At 43.8% G+C, this 21538-nt stretch overlaps 2 protein-coding genes and 1 long non-coding RNA gene across 9 annotated transcripts in view; 2 read left to right on the forward strand and 1 right to left on the reverse strand.

The window, feature by feature from the left end:
• LOC110497991 (NHS-like protein 3) overlaps window positions 1-11470 on the forward strand; it is a 45018-nt gene extending 33548 nt beyond the window's left edge. For 6 of the 7 annotated variants that reach the window (XM_021574507.3, XM_090211386.1, XM_021574509.3 and 3 more), the window contains 6 exons: window positions 5691-5831; window positions 5960-6003; window positions 6146-6302; window positions 6486-6599; window positions 6758-10132; window positions 10236-11470. In XM_021574507.3, coding sequence (XP_021430182.3) covers window positions 5691-5831; window positions 5960-6003; window positions 6146-6302; window positions 6486-6599; window positions 6758-10132; window positions 10236-10303 — 3899 coding nt within the window. In that variant the 3' untranslated portion in view covers window positions 10304-11470. Of the gene's footprint in view, window positions 1-4356; window positions 4732-5690; window positions 5832-5959; window positions 6004-6145; window positions 6303-6485; window positions 6600-6757; window positions 10133-10235 lie in introns of those variants that run through there. The other variant, XM_021574511.3, reaches the window with a different exon arrangement.
• A 3971-nt stretch (window positions 11471-15441) lies between these two features.
• Window positions 15442-17099, forward strand: LOC149975241 (uncharacterized). Its single transcript, XR_016489001.1, has 2 exons — window positions 15442-16359; window positions 16530-17099. It is a non-coding gene; the product is annotated as an uncharacterized LOC149975241 (long non-coding RNA).
• A 478-nt stretch (window positions 17100-17577) lies between these two features.
• On the reverse strand, window positions 17578-21198 carry LOC110497994 (uncharacterized). Its single transcript, XM_021574519.3, has 8 exons — window positions 20628-21198; window positions 20424-20533; window positions 20241-20344; window positions 19935-20109; window positions 19695-19812; window positions 19428-19507; window positions 19066-19154; window positions 17578-18928 (listed from the first exon to the last, which is right to left on the reverse strand). The coding sequence occupies exons 1-8, from the start codon at window positions 21159-21161 to the stop codon at window positions 18165-18167; spliced, it is 1974 nt and encodes a 657-aa protein (XP_021430194.1). The 5' UTR covers window positions 21162-21198; the 3' UTR covers window positions 17578-18164.
• Between the last annotated feature and the right edge of the window lie 340 nt (window positions 21199-21538).

Below are 21538 nucleotides of genomic sequence, written 5' to 3' on the forward strand. Positions count from 1 at the left end.
CCCCCCTGAGAAGCAATCTTTTATGCTAAAGCAATGAAATATGCTTACAATGTAGCGTGCTCGGTGCGTCTCGTCTCTTGAGTCAGGTAGCAAAAGTTCGCATTAAAGGTTCTAGGCCTTGCTTTGTCCCACCCAAGTCAACTGCATATCCCTGGAAAGCTTATCTCATTGGCTACAAGACTGTCAAGGTGCCATAGTAGCCAATCCCCTGTGTAATGGATGCCTACGGTAAGTGGGCAACGTCATATTTTTGATGCGCAAAGATATAGTCACTTGGGGGATGTTCGATGTTGCCATTAAGTCATACATCATCAGATAACATTGGTAATAGGCTAGATTTGTTCATACCAACCTAAGGATTAATTTTATAATCTCCATGTAGCTATAGCTCAAACACAGACCAAATGTAAGCTTACCTTGTAAGATCTCAAACTGCTCTTAAACGCTAGTAAAACTAAATGCATGCTTTTCAACCGATCGCTGCCCGCACCCGCCCGCCTGACTAGCATTACTACTCTGGACGGTTCTGACTTAGAATATGTGGACAACTACAAATACCTAGGTGTCTGGTTAGACTGTGAACTCTCCTTCCAGACTTATATTAAACATCTCCAATCCAAAATTAAATCTAGAGTCGGCTTCCTATTTCGCAACAAAGCCTCCTTCACTCACGCTGCCAAACATACCCTCGTAAAACTGACTATCCTACCGATCTTTGACTTCGGCGATGTCATTTACAAAATAGCCTCCAACACTCTACTCAGAAAACTGGATGCAGTCTATCACAGTGCCATCCGTTTTGTCACCAAAGCCCCATATACCACCCACCACTGCGACCTGTATGCTCTCGTCGGCTGGTCCTCGCTACATATTCGTCGCCAAACCCACTGGCTCCAGGTCATCTATAAGTCTTTGCTAGGTAAAGCTCCGCCATATCTCAGCTCACTGGTCACCATAACAACACCCACCCGTAGCACGTGCTCCAGCAGGTATTGGTCACTGGTCATCCCCAAAGCCAACACCTCCTTTGGCCACCTTTCCTTCCAGTTCTCTGCTGCCAATGACTGGAATGAATTTCAAAAATCGCTGAAGTTGGAGACTTATATCTTTCTCACCAACTGTAAACATCAGCTATCTGTGCAGCTTACCGATCGCTGCAGCTGTGCACAGCCCATCTGTAAATAACCCATCCTATCGACTCTTTTGCCACTAGCATTTCCACTTCCACATCATCATCTGCACATCTATCACTCCAGTGTTAATTTACTAAATTGTAATTACTTCGCCACTATGGCCTATTTATTGCCTTACCACCTCACGCCATTTGCACACACTGTATATAGACCTTTTCTATTGTGTTATTGACTGTACGTTCGTTTATTCCATGTGTAACTCTGTGTTGTTGTTGTTTTTGTCGCACTGCTTTGCTTTTTCTTGGCCAGGTCGCAGTTGTGAATGAGAACTTGTTCTCAACTGGCCTACCTGGTTTAAATAAAGGTGGATTATTTTTTTTTGCTGTTTGGTGAAAACGTGTCAAATAAACATTTTCACTCTTGTGGCTGGTGATCAATAACAGTAGGTCAGGCAGACAAATAAGCCATCATCATGATCTGTGGAGTCCTGGCTTTCGGTGTGAATCGACGTGTTCCGTCTTTATTTTGTTTACTCTCCAGAAATCTAAATGGAATTTAGGTTGTAGCCATCTTGAAATGAGGTCCTCGGCTCGGCCTGCTCTTATATATTCGTATGGCCAAATATGGTAGTAAGTCACACCAAAGGTTTTAAGGCATACATCAATAGCCAAGATACTCAGCTTTCCGCAGACACCCTGCTTTTGCAGATAGGGGCTACCGTTCTCATAGCAGACTGAATTGAATAAAACAATCTAATAAAGTCCCCAAATATGGGGACATTACATTTAGGAGGTTAAAAGTCTGTAGGATCTGGCAGACAGCAGCAGATCGAACATTCACAGCAGCAAAGAATGTCTGTCTGTCTGTCCATTGCTTTCTCAAAACACAGAGAGGCATGTTAGGACAGAGTCAGCTGTGTTTGTGTGCACCATATGAAGTCTACCTGTGTCAGAATGTATCAGCGCCAACCTGATAACTGCTAGATCCTGGGTAACAGGCGAGAACTCATTCTGATGATTTCCCTCTCGCCTAATCTGACTCATTAAATAGACTCTGTTACTGGTTGAATAATCATGTCATTGACTTAATTCCTGAAAGACTAATACCTACCCTTCAGAAAGTATTCGTACCAGTTGACTTATTCCACATTTTGTTGTGTTACTGCCTGAATTCAAAATGGATTAAATATTATTGTTTTCTTACCCACCTACTTACCATACCCCATACTGAGTGAAAACTTGTTTTTAGAAATGTTAGCAAATGTATTGATAATGAAATACAGATATAAATATACACACCACTGAGTCAATACTTTGTAGAACAATTTACCAATAGTGTCCCTTCTTTGCAAAGCATTGGAATACCTAGCTGGTCTTTGGTTGAATTTGTCTTTGAAATTCACTGCTCCACTGAGGGACCTTACAGATATTTATTTGTGTGTGTGGGGTACAGAGATGAGGTAGTCATTCACAAATCATGTGCAACACTTATTGCACAGAGAGTGAGTCCATGCAACTTATTATGTGACTTCAGCTCATTTTTACTCCTGAACTTATTTAGGCTTGGCATAACAAAGGGGTTGAATACTTATTGACTCAAGACATTTCAGCTTTCAATTTGTAATTCATTTCAAAATCTTTCTAAAAACATAATTTCACTTTTCCATTATGGGCGATTATGTGTAGGCCAGTGACACAAAATCTACATTTAATCCATTTTATATTCAGGCTGTAACACAACAAAATGTGGAGAAAGTCAAGGGGTGTGAATTATTTTTGAAGGCACTTTACCATTAGTTTGCATTATCGACTAGAGCTGTAACTGTAATGCAAAGGGACATAGTTAAATGCTCAGCATTGTTCTCTACATTCAATTATGTGTAAAATGTAGTGTACATTCATAATATCACACAATCTCACATGTTATTTGTATTTCATTGAGTCTGTAAGCTGATCTTTGATGTCAGAGCATTAAGCTGTTGGGTATCATACATATTAGATTGGGTATTGGCACTGAAATCCCTGGAGTAAACATCAGTTTGGGGGCTCACAGGATCAGCCTCCCTCTTAAATCCTACTGGTGTTCTATTAGACTCCAGTGACAGATGGGTTACTACTGTGATTTAATATGAACTGAATTACAATAGGAACGAACAAAAGGCTGTGAGACATCATCAGACCCCCTCCAAATGCTGTGTCTGTCTGCGTGTTTATTGTATTACTATTTCCTCTGTGTTTCACTGGTGTATTTATATTGTAAATCTATTAGTGATTGTGGCTGTACTTACATTTTTCCATTTCCTCCTCCTGTTCCTGTTTTGTCCCGGTCTACAAAGGGCTCATTTCTCGCTTATCCATGAATGACAATGTCATGATGCTATAATCATAATCAAACAACCAATCTATGCAAAATATGCTGGTAGAGCACAGACAGAGCCACTGATGGTCCACATGATTCATGTTGCCTAAGTTCCATTCATCCTGGTGAAATACCTGGAGCACTGTGTGAAGGTCTGAGTCATACAGCATGATGATAACATGGAAATGTTTTCTGTTTGCTCAGATGTTATACATTCCTTGTCATGTTTGCTCACTGCACAAGGAGGTAAATAGACCATTTTCCCAGGTTGAGATGAAGTTTGTACATTACAGTAGTACACATCTTCAGACATGCCCCATGGGAAGTAAGGGGCAGTTGCAGATTTGCTAAAAGGATGTAAAGTAGTAAGAGATATTAGCCTCACCACATAATTCTTGCCAGCAGTAAATCGCAGGGAATGATGTATTCAGTTTATTACTTCAGTCCAGTTAGATCCCATTGACCGTGTTGATAGATAGAAGTAGTTAGGTACATGATTTCATTGTGTAACATTTATTCTATTGTGTATTCTCTCCCAACAGGATTGATCTTGTTTGATAACTAAAACCTTCATAGTTTCTAGCTCCTTTACTCCACCTTGTGGTTCAGACTTCAAAATGAACTTGTTCTTCAAGGATTACTAGATCTCCTAATCTCTTCTGTCAGTTAGACCAGAGTAGTTTTCAGAAATGGCACAGTAGCTAGTCAATATGATAAGTGGCTGCTTCAAGCAGATAAGAGCTTCAACTGTCTAACCACTTTTCTCTTTCCCTTTGTGTGTGTCTGATCCCAGCATGGTCGGTGTCATAATCACGTTCTGACCAATCCAGGGTCAGCATGTCCACAAACAAGGAGCAATGGGATCAGTTGCCTGGGGTATGAGGAGGGGGGTGTTTGCGTGAGGGATGGGCAGAATTAGGCTGCTGGGATTAGTGTCTGAGCTCTCATTGTCTAGTGATGGAAGTGTAATCACTAGAATTGGGGAATAATAACAACAACATCAAGCAAGATCTTTTCTACCCGGTTCACTGAATTATTTTGTCTGTATTGGATGTTGATCTACCCTGCATTTTTAGTTCTACTCACTGGGATAGTTTTGAATTCCTGTCATTTTTCTAAGGATAAGATCTGTTTTTCTAAATTTAAGGGGGATTATATTACCATGGTGTCTCAGTAGCCATGGTGGTGCTTTTGACTCAGAATGTTTGTCTGCCAGTGCCTTTGCTTTTCAAGAGGAAAGGTGAGTTCCAGTGTATAGGCTAATTCATGGGTTGAGTCCTGGACATTCCCAGACAGGTTTTTCATTGATTATACATACCTTGAATTATTGAAGTTGAAGTTTTATGGTCAAGTGAATGTTCCTTCTCTAGGAGATACGGGCAGGGTTAACTGGTTCAATTGATATGAGTTAGAGTGAATTCATTAGTGAATACCTGTTGTCATAAAATGTATAAAACTGTTTGCTATTGGTGTGATACAGAGGCTTGGTAAGCCCTGAAGAGCCATTCTAAACTATCTCCCCTTATGATGTTAAAATGTTGTCTAAATGTATTTTGGTGACTCTGTCACTGAGAGGTTGTATTTACTTAACTGGAATACTGTAACTGTCTGAAAAACATGTCATTCATCAATCATTCTGACTGAATTTACAGTTTGTGTGAACTTGCTATTGTTAGGAGGATAAAATTAAAAGTGGTCAAAGAGGGTGTATTTCCAGGGTGAACAGCCAGAGATGGTGCTTTATAGCAGGGATCGCTCAGAGCACATGGTCCACATGACTAATTCCAGCATGGTCTTCCTAGCCCCACAGAACACGTCCAGAACATGGCTAAATATAAAGCAGCTTTGATTAACTAAAGATTGCAGGCTTACCACATGGCCACGGCTGCCCCTCACTCTCAACATTACTTAACTGGTTATCACCTCACTGATCCTAGATCTGTTCAGGACTGCTGTCCTCAAGGGACACTATCCTGCTACTGTCCTCATGATAACCCTATGACACTGCTACTCTGGATTATATGAGAGTAGGACTGTTTGGGGAATATACTGGCTGGTTATGTCAATGAAGCCTGCTGGGATTTGTGGTTCATTTATCTTGGTGCAATGTAGTTTTGCCAAATGTATTGTTCATTTGTTTACACATTTCTTTATTTTGTATTATATATCCACTCACATTCTATCTCTTTCTCCTCCCAGCAGTCCCAAAGCAGGAGGATGAGGGTACTCACGTCCCTTCACACGTCCAGGAGAATGTGTTCATCGAGGGCAGCCGGCCCAAGTACCTGGAGGACCTGCACACTGAGGCCCGGGAGGGACTCAAACTTCAGCAGCAAGAAGGTACTAAAGCGCCCTCCAAATCCCTCCAAATACTCACACTTAATCCAACACCTACCCCTGATAAGATTAATGCTTTAAGTGAAGTACTGTGTGGTACTGTATTTGAAATATTTTGACCTTTATTTCAGAAACAAATAATGGGGTAGATTACCAGGATGACCAAAGCATCGCTGTAAGTTTCCCATTCTACATTTCATCAATGGTGCTACATCAAATCACTAAACATTGTCCCATCACAAGTTCACAGCATTCACAGCTGCTTTAATTAAGTGTATACTAATAATTTACTTTGGAATTTTCTGTGATTGCTACAGTCAACAGTGACCCGGCAGCCTGACGAGACTGAGAGTGACAGTTACAGAGAGAGGAGAGGCTCTTTGTCAGACAGCACTATACTAGACACCATGTCCCAGGTCTCAACGCGCTCCGCTGTCTCCACACGGTCCTCACGGTCAGGACTGACCCGCCAAGGTAACATGACATGACCATAACCAGAAAACAATTCATACTGGAACCACTATAAAACCTTTTTCAACCAGTTTGATTTTCTTTGTCTTCAATGTGTTTCAGAGTAAACACTGGAGGGAAAGCGGCTGTTGGTTTTTTGTTGATTTTGACCTAATATTTCTCCTTCTTTTTGTCTTGTTCCACCAGCTTCAACCTTCAGGCCCCTGAAGTCAGAGAAGAAGCCAGAGAAGACCAAGGCCAGGAGGAGACACAGGAGAACCACAGTTATGGGGATACCACAACACATCCAGAGGGAACTGGGTACGCTACTCATTATTTATGCTCTAAAATCATTGAAATGTCAATATAGACCATTGTGAAGATACCTGTGGATAATTTCACCTTCAATAAAAGCTTATGTGCTTGTATTTGCTTGTGTAGCTGTTTATTCTGATTTGTCCTGTTGTTCCTCACTAAAGGGCTGGATAGAGCATCATGGGCAGCTCGTCGGGTTATAGACGAGGATGGGCTCCATAACGGTGAGAGCCTGGACATCCACACCATTGATGGGCCTCACCTAGCTGATTCCCAGGAGGGTGTGAGGATATATCTCCAGTCTGTAGAAGGCCTGCAGCCCGTTAGTGAGGACCAGGTCCAGAAGTTCCCCTCCCGGGCCGGTCACACAGATGACCTGGCTCTCCTCCAGCGCATGGGCCCCCAGCTGTGCGGCCTGAAGAGGCCCAATTCCCTGGCCGTCCCCTGGATGACCACGGTGTCCGGCCTGCCGCACCATCCCCCCAGCCCCGTCATGTCCATGTCCCCCCAGGCCACCTACATGTCTAAGATCATCCCCAATGCCGTGCTGCCACCCTCCATCGACGTAGTGGAGATTAGCCATAACCGCAGCCGGAGCAGTGTCCGTACCGTCAGTAAGAGCAGACTGCTGCTGGCCAGCCCTGCCTCCTCCAGAGCCTCCTCCCACGCCTCCGCCATGTCCTCTGCCTCCCGATACAACCCACCACACTTCTCTGACAGCTCTGGATGGAGCCACTCTGAGTCCTCTGAGACCCTGGTGTCTGACTCCTCCACTGTCTCCTCCAACAGCACAACCAGACAGGGGGGGGGTGGGGAGGGCTCATCCAGGGAGATGGCCCTGGACAGAGAGAGTATCCACTCCTCTGTCAGTAAGGCCTCCAGGACCTCAACCATCAAAGGCAAGGGGAAAGCCAGAGGGGATGATGGCAAACAGGAGGGGCCCTTCATCCGAAGCCTATCTGTGATGAAGTCCAAGAGGGCACCGGCCCCACCCAGCCGCTCCTACTCCTTACACATGGACAAGATGAAGCGGCGCTCACGAGACCTGACTGACATCAGGGTGGCTGCCCCTGCCCAAAGCAGCCCAGTCCGTAGTGGGGAGGCTAAGGCTGTCAGTGCTGGGGAGACCGGCTCTTCTCCCATGCCCTCCAGCAACAAAAGTAGCCCTGGATACACAGCAGACACCAGCTCTCTGGATGAGTCCTCGGGCTCTGTGACCACCAACTCCTTTCACACCCGACAGCAAGCAGCCAGGGAAGAGGAGAGGAATGAGCAGCCAGGCTCCACAGGCTTCTCTCCCCAGAAACAGACCCCCCAGGAAAACATCCTGAAGAAGACTGTTTCCCCCTCCAGCTGCTATCCCAGCCCGGGTAGCATGCCCACCCTCCCCTCCAAACAGACCCATAACTCATCCCCAGGAAACAAGAGGGGCATCCTGGCTAAACTAGCAAGCATTTTCCCCAAGGCACCATCCCCATCACCTGTTATTCAGCCACAGGCCTCTGACAGCAGCAAGACTGTCAGTCCATCCCCTCCAGTCGACACTGTAACTTCCTCACCTTCAGTCATGGCACTCAGAGAGCTGTTCAATATCCCTCCCCCACCCAAAGTGTGTGCCCCCTCTCCTCCTCCCCCGGAGGTATGGGCACACAACAAGCGCACTTTTGAACTGCTGCTAGGTCCCCCGGCCCCCAACAACACGGATACGCTGGTGCGAAAGAACCCAAAGGATCGACGACAGCAGAGGCAGTCTCCTTCCACATCAAGAGAGGCTTCTGAATCTGCACCAGAGCAGGAGGCAGGAGGTGTGCTAGATAGGGTCACTGAGTCTCTGTCTAAAGAGCAGACCAGTAATCCAGCAGCACTAACATCTGTGTCAGGAAATGGTCAGGAGAGTCCAAAGGTCCAGGAAAAAGATGGGTTGAGTCCAGTGGTTATAGAAGTGGGAGATAAAGGACCGACTCAAATAGAGCCTTCTGAAGGTATGAAAAGGAATAGTGAAGTGGCACAGAAAGTTGAACAAGAGAGGGTACAAGGAAGTCAGTTGGTGGTTGAACCAGAGAAGGTCAAGGTAAGTCAGATGATAGGTAAACTAGAGACGGTCCAGGCAAGTCGGTTGGTAAATGAAAAGTCAGTGAACGCCTCAGTAGCTCCAGGAAGGGGCCTAGGAAAAGTAAATACAGAAATACAGACTCCTGCTACAGAGAAAAGGACTGAATCTCAACTTAAAATGGACACGTTGTCTATGCTTAGCCCTGCTCTAGCACGCGTCTTGCCATCTCCTTCTCCTCCCCCAGCACACTATCCTCCCCTTCCCCCTTCCAAACAGACCCCGCCAGTGACCATACTTGGGGTCCCCTCAGATTCTTCACCCGCTCCAGAGCTCCCACTAGTCTACCCCACTGGGGAATCCTTCTGGCCTCCTCCCCCACCTCCCATGGACTTGGCCACCCTTGGTGATGAGCTTGACCTCCCCCTTCCCCCACCACCCAGTGGTTGTGAGGAGGGGGTTATTATGACAGAACCTGTGCCCCCTGTTTCAGAGGGGACAGTGGGTGCTCCAAACCCTGCCCGACCTGCACCACAGGAAGTTTCATCTGCACCCCAGGGAATACCGCAGCCCAGCCCAGGGATCACAGAGTGCCAGAACCAAGAGAAGATGTCCCTCAGCAAGAGCTCTCCCACTCCCCCAGAGGAGGCCCCCACTCCTGTGGTCACCCCCTCCCTTCTGCAGATGGTCAAGCTGAGGTCTGTCAATAATGGTGACCAGGGTCTGAAAAAGGACCAGAGTCAGGGACAGAACCATACAGAGGTCACTTTGAGGGCCAAACAACCCAGTAACGGGGAGGCTCCACAGAAGCCTATTCGAAGGTCTCTGATCATGACAGCTCCCCCTCCCACTGTCACATCCCCACCTACTACTGTTGTCTCACAACTTCCCACAGCCACTGTCCCAGAGGCAGCCCTAACCTCAGCCACTGTCCCGGAGGCAGCCCTAACCTCAGCCACTGTCCCAGAGGCAGCCCTAACCTCAGCCCCAACCACAACCACAGCCAAGTTCCAGCCCAGCATAGTTAATTTACCCTCAAAGTCCTCTACTGTCACCTCTCCTACAAGTAAGTCTCCTTCTGCCTCAGCCACCATGAGAATGCAGGAGGCCATTCGCTTGAGGACAGAGGCCAGAAGTAAAGAGGGGCCTCCCTCTCATCTCAGCCTGCACTCCCCAACTTCCCCAACAGGTCTCAAGTTCCCCTCATCTACCGCCAGTTTCATCTTCGCCAAGAGCACAAAGAAGGTTGTCATAGAAACCCTCTCAACCCCTGAGGCCCAGGCCAATCTCACAAAGAAGCTGGTGGCAGAGCTTTCATCTATGTCCAATCCATCCAAGTCCATAGAAACACAGAAGGAGGTGGCAGTCAAGGTTCCACCACCTGTGGCAAGGAAACCCAGGCTTAAGGTCACAGATGCAGAGCCCAGTGTGGAGACTGAGCATGTGCAAACTGCGGGACAGGAAGCACAGCCAGCAGACAACACTGAGGGTAAGGGATCTGTGATTCTGACACAACCATACTTGCTTCCTTTGTTACAGCTATTATCCATTCATGTTGATCTGATCTGACTTATCTTTCTCTCCTGTCAAAGGTGCTCCAGAGGCTCCAAACGGGACAGCAGTTAGTGTTGAAGTGTCACCATCATCATCATCCACATGAGCAACACTGCCACTTGGCAAGGACTAATCATTCACAAAGACAGACTGACTTTTACCTGTAAATTGAGAAGACCCAATGTGTCAAACACCATATGTCAATCACAAGAGGGAAAGAGATGGATCAAGGGGTGAGTGGATGAGAACTACAGAGCCTTCTGAAGGCAAGGCAACAGGACATAGCTAAATGTTGCCCTGTCAACAACAACAAAAACAATCCTTTGAGTTTATATGAAAATGGTGTTGGTCTTTAATTTCTCTAATACTATTTTTTCTATTTTAGAGTATTTTTCTTTGCCAGAAGGACTTCTTACTGGTCTGATTAACAATAGACAGCCATGGACAGCATTCTGGTCTAGGTACAAGGCTAGGTTGCCCTCTAGTGTCAACTATGGAATGTTACAGCTACTGCCGTTTGGTACACAAAACAATGAAAAGTTTTATAATCCACTTGTCTGGATTATATACCAGAATGTTGTATTTTTATATATTCATATCATTATAAGATCATGCACTATTAAATTGTGTTAAGTTCCCATTTCATCCTTCATGTGTTTGCATTAAACATTATTTACCTAATATAATTTCCTGTAAACATCTTCCATTGCATTTTGGGAGAAAAAAAATAAATGTTTTTTTTCTTTTGTTCTACGTTTCAATAATGTCAATATTTTATGAAGTCATCTGATGTCATCATATTTTCTTATCTCCCTAGCAACTAAAATGATGTCATCAGAACTGGATGATGTCATTTGTTCTGAGGATGAGAATCATATTCATGCTGAGAATCCCAATTTACATGTTCATATTTTGTTTCTCTGTTGTTGATATGAATGTTCATAGATTTGTACTGGAAGCTCATCCTTTGTATAAATCAAATCTCAGTCTTTCACTATGAGTATTTGAACAAATAGGTATTTGTCTTGTTTTTAATTACTTGTCCCTCAGATTTATATACACTTCCTTTCAACCAGATAGGAGCTATATTATACATTGCATTGATGTTGCTAAATTGTCCAGAAATTGGGATATTCCTCAACTGAATGAAATCTGCTTTGGAAGTACTAAATATTATTCAAAGTGATTTCAATGATAAAAGATTATGAAAAATGATTAAGTATAGTTTCACTTATTTCAATATAACCGAATAAATTGATTTATTCACAATGAATGAATTCAGCCATATCATTATTTCTACCCTTTTTCTGAAACATTTTGAGAAAAGTTCTGTCAATATTTTATCAGTCAGTTAGATCCATTTATGTGAGAGACACACACACACACACTTCCTGCTCTCGGGTTTCCCCCAGGTTTGTACCTTTTCTGTCTTATCAGGATGTTGAAACTTCACATTCACATACGTCTGGTTTTCCAGTGTCCATCTTAGACACATCTTTTGACAGTCTGTTGACAGTAATAATTTAGACAAATTATTGAATAGATTGACTGTATATGTAATGCATATTTTAATATTGTTATTATTTAGATTTGACATAATATATTGTTTACGTTTGAATGTTTGATTTGTCTGTCTCCTGGGTAATGTGTCAAACCTTGACAGGGGTAACAAAATAATCTGTTACCTTTGTCGAGGTTTATTTTTAAACCAGATGTTTATTGTATTATTGTTGCTGAGCTGCTATATAAACTCTTATTAGAGGGCATGTCTGAGAGAATCCATGGGGAATAAGGGATTGAATTTATGTGAGTGGATGGATCTCTGTTGGGGCTTAAAACGAAATGCCTTGATATGAATTGGGGTGTATCTTGATTTACAATGACAAATGAATAAGCAGGTCATAGAAGATACTAGAATAACGTCAAAGATTATTTGGCAATGTCCTTGTGTCACTGACGTTGTGTGTCATTTGGCGGACTCTAGCTTCTGTCACAGGCTTTCACCTCATCGAGAGGGAAGCCCGGGCTAGGCGGAGTCAGTGACAAAGAGTTGCAGTAAGTGCATGGAGTATCAGTAGGTCATTCATTCCTCAGCATAAACTGTAAAATACCAGTGCCTTGACTGCTTCTGATTCACTGAAGGACTTATTTTATTGTGTAGCATTGCTGGTTGAATAAAGTCAACTCTGTCATGACCTGGACATCATGAATCACTCAAAGGATGTTTTGTTTCTCTCCAGTTATTTAAGACAGTGGTTCACAAATGTTTTGCTTCGTGACCCACCAATTTAAGTGTCTGTTGAGTCGTGACCCAGCATAAATGGTTGAGTGGTGAAAAAACATACCCAGACCATAGAATAAGTATAGAAAAGGTATTAATAAAACCCTCAAAACATTACTGAATGTAGATTTGAGTATGGGTTCTAGAGACCAAAAAAATTATAATACTATATATTAATGACATTGTAAAAATGCACAAAAAATATCCTCCTGCAAACCAGTTTGTGAACCACTGATTTAAGACTTCCTTCTCTGGTAAGACTCACTTCTATGGTACTCCTGGTTTTACTATCAATGGGACCTAACTACACTGATGTAAGACTGTCTGTGTCCCTGTCGCTGTAGTTGAATTTGAGATATACAGCATTATGTTATTTTGTTATGAGATAACACATCAGTAGTACCAATGATTTACCATATTACTGTTTAAATAATACGTTGTTTACCAGTTAAAACCCACAGTCTTTCTCAAACATTAAGTGTGTGCTGAATTTACCACTATCCAGAGTGGTTAGTAAAACTGTTTGTGTTCCTGTGTCTGTAGATACATTTACTGCAGGAGGTTGGTGATATCTTAATTGGGGAGGACGAGCTTGTGGTAATGCCTGGAGCGGAATTAGTGGAATGGTATCAAACACATGGTTTCCAGCCATTATGAGCCATCCTCCCCTCAGCAGGCTCCACTGGTTTCAGATCTCTGTTCCCAGTCTGTCCAAGCTTGCCATCCATGGTGGAGATAGACTGCAGCTTCCTAGACTGCAGCTTCCCTGACTGACTGAAGTTTGCCGGTGACAACGATATCTTAACTTTAGCAAACACCAGTCTCAACATCAACAGTGAAGAGGCGACTCCGGGATGCTGGCCTTCTAGGCAGAGTTGCAAAGAAAAAGCCATATCTCAGACTGGCCAATAAAAAGAAAAGATTAAGATGGGCAAAAGAACACAGACACTGGACAGAGGAACTTTGCCTAGAAGGCCAGCATCCCGGAGTCGCCTCTTCACTGATGAGACTGGTGTTTTACGGGTACTAAACTCAGGAAGAAAAAAAACCGTCCTCTCACTGTCAACTGCGTTTATTTTCAGCAAACCTAAAATGTGTAAATATTTGTATAAACATAACAAGATTCAACAACTGAGACATAACAGTAACAGTCAGTATCTGGTGTGGCCACCAGCTGCATTAAGTACTGCAGTGCACCTCTTCCTCATGGACTGCACCAGATTTCCCAGTTCTTCAGTTCTTGCTGTGAGATGTTACCCCACTCTTCCATCAAAGCAAGTTCCCGGGCATTTCTGGGGGGAATGGCCCTAGCCCTCACCGTCCGATCCAACAGGTCCCAGACATGCTAAATGTGATTGAGGTCCGGGCTCCTCGCTGGCCATGGCAGAACACTGACATTCATGTCTTGCAGGAAATCACGCACAGAACGAGGAGTATGACTGGTGGCATTGTCATGCTGGAGGCTCATGTCAGAATGAGCCTGCAGGAAGGGTAGCACATGAGGGAGGAGGATGTTTCCTGTAACGCACAGCGTTGAGATTACCTGCAATGACAAGCTCAGTACGATGATGCTGTGACACACCGCCCCAGACCATGACGGACCCTCCACCTCCAAATCGATCTCGCTCCAGAGTACAAGCCTTGGTGCAACGCTCCTTCCTTCGACAATAAACGTGAATCCGACCATCACCCCTGGTGAGACAAAACCGCGACTCGTCAGCGAAGAGCACTTTTTGCCAGTCCTGTCTGGTCCAGCGACGGTGGGTTTGTGCCCATAGGCGACGTTGTTGCCGGCGATGTCTGGTGAGGACCTGCCTTACAACAGGCCTACAAGCCCTCAGTCCTCTCACAGCCTATCGATGACGGTCTGAGCACTGATGGAGGGATTGTACGTTCCTGGTGTAGCTCAGGTAGTTGTTGCCATCCTGTACCTGTCTCGCTGGTGTGATGTTCGGGTGTACCGATCCTGTGCAGGTGTTGTTACACGTGGTCTGCCACTGCGAGGATGATCAGCTGTCCGTCCTGTCTCCCTGTAGCGCTGTCTTAGGCGTCTCACAATACGGACATAGTAATTTATTGCCCAGGCCACAACTGCAGTCCTCATGCCTCCTTGCAGTATGCCTAAGGCACATTCACACAGATGAGCAGGGACCCTGGGCATCTTTCTTTTTGTGTCTTTCAGAGTCAGTAGAAAGGCCTCTTTAGTGTCCTAAGATTTCACAACTGTGACCTTAATTGCCAACTGTCTGCAAGCTGTTAGTGTCTTAACGACCGGCCCACAGGTGCATGTTCATTAATTGTTTATGGTTCATTGAACAAGCATGCGAAAAAGGGACATTTCTTTTTTTTGCCGAGTTTATTTGAATAGACTGACGACTTTCAGAAGAAAGTTCTTTGTTTCTGGCCATTTTGACCCTGTAATCGAACCCACAAATGCTGAAGCTCCAGATACTCAACTAGTCTAAAGAAGGCCCATTTTATCGCTTCTTTAATCAGAACAGTTTTCAGCTGTGGTAACATAATTGCAAAAGGGTTTTCTAATGATCAATTAGCCTTTTAAAATTATAAACTTGGATTAGCTAACACAACATGCCATTGAAACACAGGAGTGATGGTTGCTGATAATGAGATACACCAATGTAGATATTCCATAAAAAAATCTGCTGTTTCCAGCTACAATAGTCATTTATAACATAAAAAATGTCTACACTGTATTTCTGATGAATTTGATGTTATTTTAATGGACACATTTTTTAAAAATTTCTTTAAAAAACAAGGACATTTCTAAGTGACCGCAAACATTTTCATGGTAGTGTATATACTATGATGTATTTTTTATTGGTCCGTGGGCCTACGAAAGGGGTGTGGCCAACGATTGACCATCCCTGATTTAGTGGGCCAAAGCGCTCTGTTGAGCAACAAGTCCAGAGGTTTATTGTTACGAAACTCTCCTATCAGAGGCCGTAAAAAGGAAACATGCTCAGACATGAGCATCTACAGAAGGTCTTCCTTGAGAAATAAGGGATTGGAATGGATTCATGTGGATCTTTGTTGGGGGCTAAAAACTAAATTCCTTTATACGTTCAAATCAGAATGGGTCTGGATCTGGATTTACAATGATAACTTAATAGACAAGTCATGCAATAAACGACTGCCTGCTATGTACCTGAGTGTCATGGAGCCAGTGTCAGAATGAAAGATTAGTGGTTCTTTCATTTTCAAAATACATTGCATGACACCAGTGCCTGGACTGCAGCTAATTCATTGAAGGACTTACTTGAATTTGACAAATACCGATTGAATACAGTAAACTCTGTCATGAGTTGGAAATCCTGGGTCACTCAATTATGTTTTGTTTCAATCCTGTTCTTCAAGGGATCTTATTCTGGTATACACATTTCTATGGTACTCTTCTTTTACTGTCAATGGTAACTACTTAAATGTAAGGAGTAATGTGTATCTGATCAAAAGTGTCACTGTAATCATGATATCTTAGATGGGGTAGTGAGACTGTCTGTGTCCCTGTCTGTCTATAGTTGAATTTGAGATCAAGGTTCCCAGTGAACCCTAGCTTTCCATCGTGGGGCAGCATGTGGTACTAGACTGCACTTTTCCTGTGGGAAAGGTCTGGGACCTGGCCAGCAGTGTGATCACATGGGAGAGAGGGATGGAGGTGATCCACAGCTTCTACTACGGTCAGGACCAACTGGACAGACAGAGCAGACATTATGCCAACAGAACAAGCCTGTACCACTCAGAGATGAAGAGGGGTAATGCCTCTCTCATGCTGGACCATACCAACCTGGGGGACAAAGGGGACTATACCTGCTCTGTGAGCACAGTGCTGGGCAGTCAGAAGACCTTTCCCCTGAAATTAGCAGGTGTGATAGAGTATTAAACATTCTCCGCTTTGTGGACTGAAAATGACTGATGTCCTAGAAAAGCACTGTTCTTTATCACACCAATTTGGGTTTCTTGGGATGTAAAATGCTTACTGAGATAGTTTAATTGCATGAAAGAATATAAAGTGTATCCATGACCTCTATTTCAGCATACAGCTGGACTTCACAGCATCTCCAAGCAATGTGGAGCTAGTCTTGACCTCACAGGGAGGGTATCCCCGACCCTTGGTGCAGTGGCTGGATGACAGCGGTGATGATGTCACTAATAAAACAGTCATACATCTTTTAGAGGACACACATGGACTATACTCGGTCTTCAGTACACTGACCCTACAGGGACCTTTCAACAAGACCTTCACTTTCGTCCTGAAGAACAAGGACCTGAGACAGGAGATCAGAAGAGCGATCACACGTCAGAGGTAAATAGACAATATCCTGGATTTGAAAAACCCTTGACATTGCCTCTCTACTGCACAAATGTTGAGAGAGAGAAATATAGAGGTCAGTTTAGACGTAGAGTATAATCGCAATGTTCAAACATTTTCTTCCCAGGAAATGAGAGGTCAGTGGAAAAAAGCAGAGTTTCTGAAGCCAACAGAAAAAGATGGACAATTCTTGTTCCTATAGTGACATTTGTACTGCTGTTGTTTGTACTATTAATATCAGCACTGAGAAAAACATGTGGGCCAGTGGAAAATAAACGTAAGAATATATATATATATAGATGAATGGAGTCTGATTTTTGAGACTGTTGGCAATGCTGCCCAGAGTACTTTCCCAAGAAGTTACTGCCATATTACTTTATAGTTTACCATGTACATTTGGGTGGTACTTAAGTTCTGACATACCGCCAATATTTGTTGTTTTGTTTATTTATCAGACAATGATGCAATGGATGCTGTTGAAACAATGAAAAATGCCAAGTTTCACTGACTATAATGAGGATTGTAATGGTGGTTGTACTGGAACTGCTGGTAGAGCAGTAACAGTGGCATTGAGATCATGCTAAGTCACAAAAAAGTTATCACAAATATAAAGTATCAAAATCATGTTAAACTCATAAATTATCTGCTTAGTGGATGACTAGATTTACACTAGATAGGTCATGATATACTGAGCATACAGTAATAGTCTGAAAGTGAGTAATACAGTCTCCATGTCATGTTAATGGAATGTAAAAAAAAAATCACCCATAGCTTTCTGTACCAGTCAGTTTATTAGCTCAATCAAGGTGAGGCAATGCAGTCGGTGTGATCTGGAACATTTTCAACCAAAGATTCTCAGTCAGTGCGACAGGGAAACAAACATTAACTTCCTTTATAGCACTTAAGACACACTTAGCGGAGATATTGTGGATACTGCTTGGACAGCAGTGGTTGGTTTGTTATCCCATGTTCACATTTTACAATGACCCTAGTTAGCATGCTCAGAAAAATCATGTAGTATGTACAAACATTGTGGGGCAAATGTATTAATGTAATGTCTGACTGGGAAAACAGTGGGCCTATTGATGTCATTATCAGTATTCTTCACCTACCGTTATGTGCATTTCCTGCTTTGAGATAAAGACAAGGAAAGGATTTGTAATTTTGGCTGAAAAGTTTACTTCCTCAAATGTTTAAGTCAAAGTAAAACAAATCTTGTAGAAAGACTTCCCATTCCATCTGGTGATTAAGAAATTAAGAGTTGCATTATTTATTTCAACTGTATCAGTGGTGTACCGTAGTAGAAGTCTATGGTTAAGATTAGAATGAACCACTGTATGGTCTCAGTCACTGACCCCATCACCACTTGAAATGCCAAACCCTGGGCAAGTCTTTCCCACCGTCAGTCCCGGACTCTACCAGCCCGTCAAAATCACTAATGATCTCCTCACCAGTCTCAGAGAAGAGTGGAAACGTCTTGTCATCCTCATCTGTTTCCCCAGACTCCACTCTTCCTTCCTTCCCCTCATCCTCAGGAATCACAAGTGGTTGCACCTCACCCACCCCAAATCCCCATTCCTTCATGGACTGTGAAACCACCTCTTCCTGTGATACAGACTTTCCCCCCATCTCTGATCCCAGGGAGGACTCCTCCTGTGGATGCATCCATTGCCTTTCAATGGAGCCCTCCTCGGTCAACACTGATCCCTTACTCTCCCATGGATTCCTCTCTCTCAACTCTGCCCTCTCCCATGGAAACTCTAGTCGCAACCCTGTCCCCTCAGCTCTAAACCCTGACCCCTCTCCCCTTATCAACTGTGAATCCCTCACACCTGACCCCTGTGTGCCCTCAAATATCTCCCCCTTTCTAAACACAGTCTGAACCACTGACTCCTCACCCTCCAACGGCACTGATTCATCCTCCTTGGAACGAGTATAACCCTCTTCCTTATCACGATACTTCTCCACGTCAATGGTTTCCAGTAGATCTGGGTTGTCAAACTCATCCATTTTGGTCTCAAACCAGACAGTGTCTTCAACTAGTGAGGGACTGACTGGTGGGAAACCACCCTTTGGTGCGGATGGCTGATCTAAGAGCAGTAGAGGCCCGCTGCTGGCAAACCCTACAGGATATGGAAATCAACAGGTTAGAAGTGTCATCACTACTGGAGGCCTCATCACCATGGCCTATTTGAGCACAAGGGAGATGTCAGTGCTGTATACCCAAACCAGTGATTATGGGTTAGGTTGAGTCACTTACCCTTCACCATGGATCTTCTGGGTTTCGGTGTCACACATTTGGAGTCACAGCAGTCACAGATGGAATCCTCTCCCATGACAGCTTTCCACCTACAGAAGGGGAATCAAAGAGACTACTTATATTTGTAATTTAGCAAACGCTCTGATCCAGAGTGATTTGCAGTTATGATATTCAACTTAAGATTGCTTGGTACAACAACCACATCTCAGACATAGTGTGTAAAACTTCTCAAAGCCGCCATCAGCAAAGTCAGTACAAAAAGGCAAGTGTTAGGGGTGTAAAGGTCTTGAGTGCAAGGAGGAAGTAAGTTCAAGAGCAGACTACATTTCCCACAGTGCAACATCTTACTCCTACCAGCATACCTGTTCTCTTGGTAGGTGCAAGACTTGTGTATGGGGCCGGTTTCCTCTGATGTCACATGCAGTTTACAGTGAAGGAAGACCTAGAGGAGATGAAAAGATGAACTCTGATAAAGGAAATTGAAAAATTAATGTCAATTATTTTATTGCTCAAAGGCCACAATTAGTTTGCTTATTTACAATAAACAGCCCTGTTAATATGCATACATGCAACATAAATGTCCAGAGTGATTGAGATTCAATGATAGGGTACAAGTCTCCCATACTCACCGGTGTGTCTGGGTCAGAGGTGAACTGGAAGGCACTGAGGAAGAACCGGAGGGTGTCATCAGTCCTGGGGGAGACAAACTGAGAGCCACCAGGGTTCTTCTGGCTCTCCAGCATGCAGCTGTGGATCAGAGAACAATGAGTTTACACTCAGGTCAGCGTAATGTGTAGGTTTATATTCCTCCTAACCAAGTCCTTATCAGGTGCAACCCAAAGGAATCTCTGTTCTCCATGCGTACATACCCAAAGTTGTCAATGACAGTGAACTTGAGGGATGTCTTGGAGTCTTTAGATGTTGTGGCATAGCAGTGGTTGATGAAAAGCTTTCCTCCATGGGATAGATTAAGTGCAGAAACCTGGAAATTAATGGTCTGTCCCAGCATGTACACCTGGGACTTGGCTGGCATGGCCCATGCATCTAAAAGACATGAAACAAAAGACATATTGCTGAATATGTAAAAACATGTCACAACTGGTTTGCATTAAAAGTGATTATAAAAATCAATTCAATCTTGATCCACTCATAACCAACCACAACATTATCCTCACCGTCCATCAGCTGGATTCGGAAGTTAACGCGCCCCTTTAGCTTTTTAAGCACGGTGTGTGTTTCCCACGTAGGGCGCACCACCAGCTGATAAACATGATGATACCTGTGCAGAAGGATATGGTTTATCGGTTTATAGTGATATTGTGGATATAGCCGCATCATTAAATTATGAGGCGACTAACCTTTGAAACCGACACTCGACCTGCACGTTAAAGCGATGCGCTCTGCGTGGGAACCAGGTCAGAGGCGTGTAATGGAGCACAAATGTATAGATGAGATAACCCGGTGGCATCTGTCAGTGATGAGATTAAAATGTTATAATTTCATACAAGCAAGAACGTTAACTCCAACAAGACTATCAGTTTAATCACCTTCAACAATCTTACCTGCCGTTTGCCATCACACTCCATCAATGGATACGAGAAGAGCAAGTCACCATAAGGCATGAGAACACCGTTACTCTTGCAGGTGCTTCCCAGCGTCAACTCATCTGTGTCGGCCTCAAAACCATAAAAATTCCGTTTGACCCGGACCACGAAGTCACCACTGGAACACGTAACCGAAACGTCCGGGAGCGTAGCAAAATCAGGTTGAGACTTTGGTACAGTCCTATCGAGAAGCGTAGGGCGCTGGATCTCGGGTGGTGGAGATGAATATATCCTTACAGGCGCTGGTGTGAGTTGGGGTGTTCTGAATGAGATACTGTGAGAGAGTATCCTCGGGCTTGATTTTCTGTTTGCTGTGGATGATAGGTGGGCTGTAAGCAAGTCACCAACGCCTTGTGATGTGCCCAGTTTGAGGATTTTTCTCCTGCCAACTGGACGTGAAACAGACGGAGACCCATAAATACCCGATGTAGATATTGCAATACTAAGTGAAAATACTCTCCATAAAATACAGAGCCACCACTTTATTTTCATCGCAAGAAATGTGATGTTTCGTTTTCCACCTTTCTGTAGACACGGGTGTCCTCTATACCGAACACAGCTTGAGGTGATTTGTCATTAGGTAGGCTGAACTGGGACGATGTTCCAATATGTAAGAAATACACCCTTGCTTGAGTCCTTCCTTCCTTCCTTGATAAATGCCCAATCACTGATCTAACATGATTGTACCTGAAAGTATGAGTTCCATTAAACCAATCCAGTCATGTGAGGTCAGTGATTATTGGAACGAATGATGGAAGGAAGGATGCATCTTTTAGGTATTGGATGTGGGGTCAGCCCTTTCAGAGTTAATTGAGTGCAATTAGCTGAGAAGAAAGGAATGTCTGAAATATTGGCATGTCTTTTCAACT

This window comes from Oncorhynchus mykiss, chromosome 19 (genome assembly GCF_057628025.1).
Source record: "Oncorhynchus mykiss isolate SJ-2025 chromosome 19, ASM5762802v1, whole genome shotgun sequence".
Taxonomy (NCBI): Eukaryota; Metazoa; Chordata; class Actinopteri; order Salmoniformes; family Salmonidae; genus Oncorhynchus; species Oncorhynchus mykiss.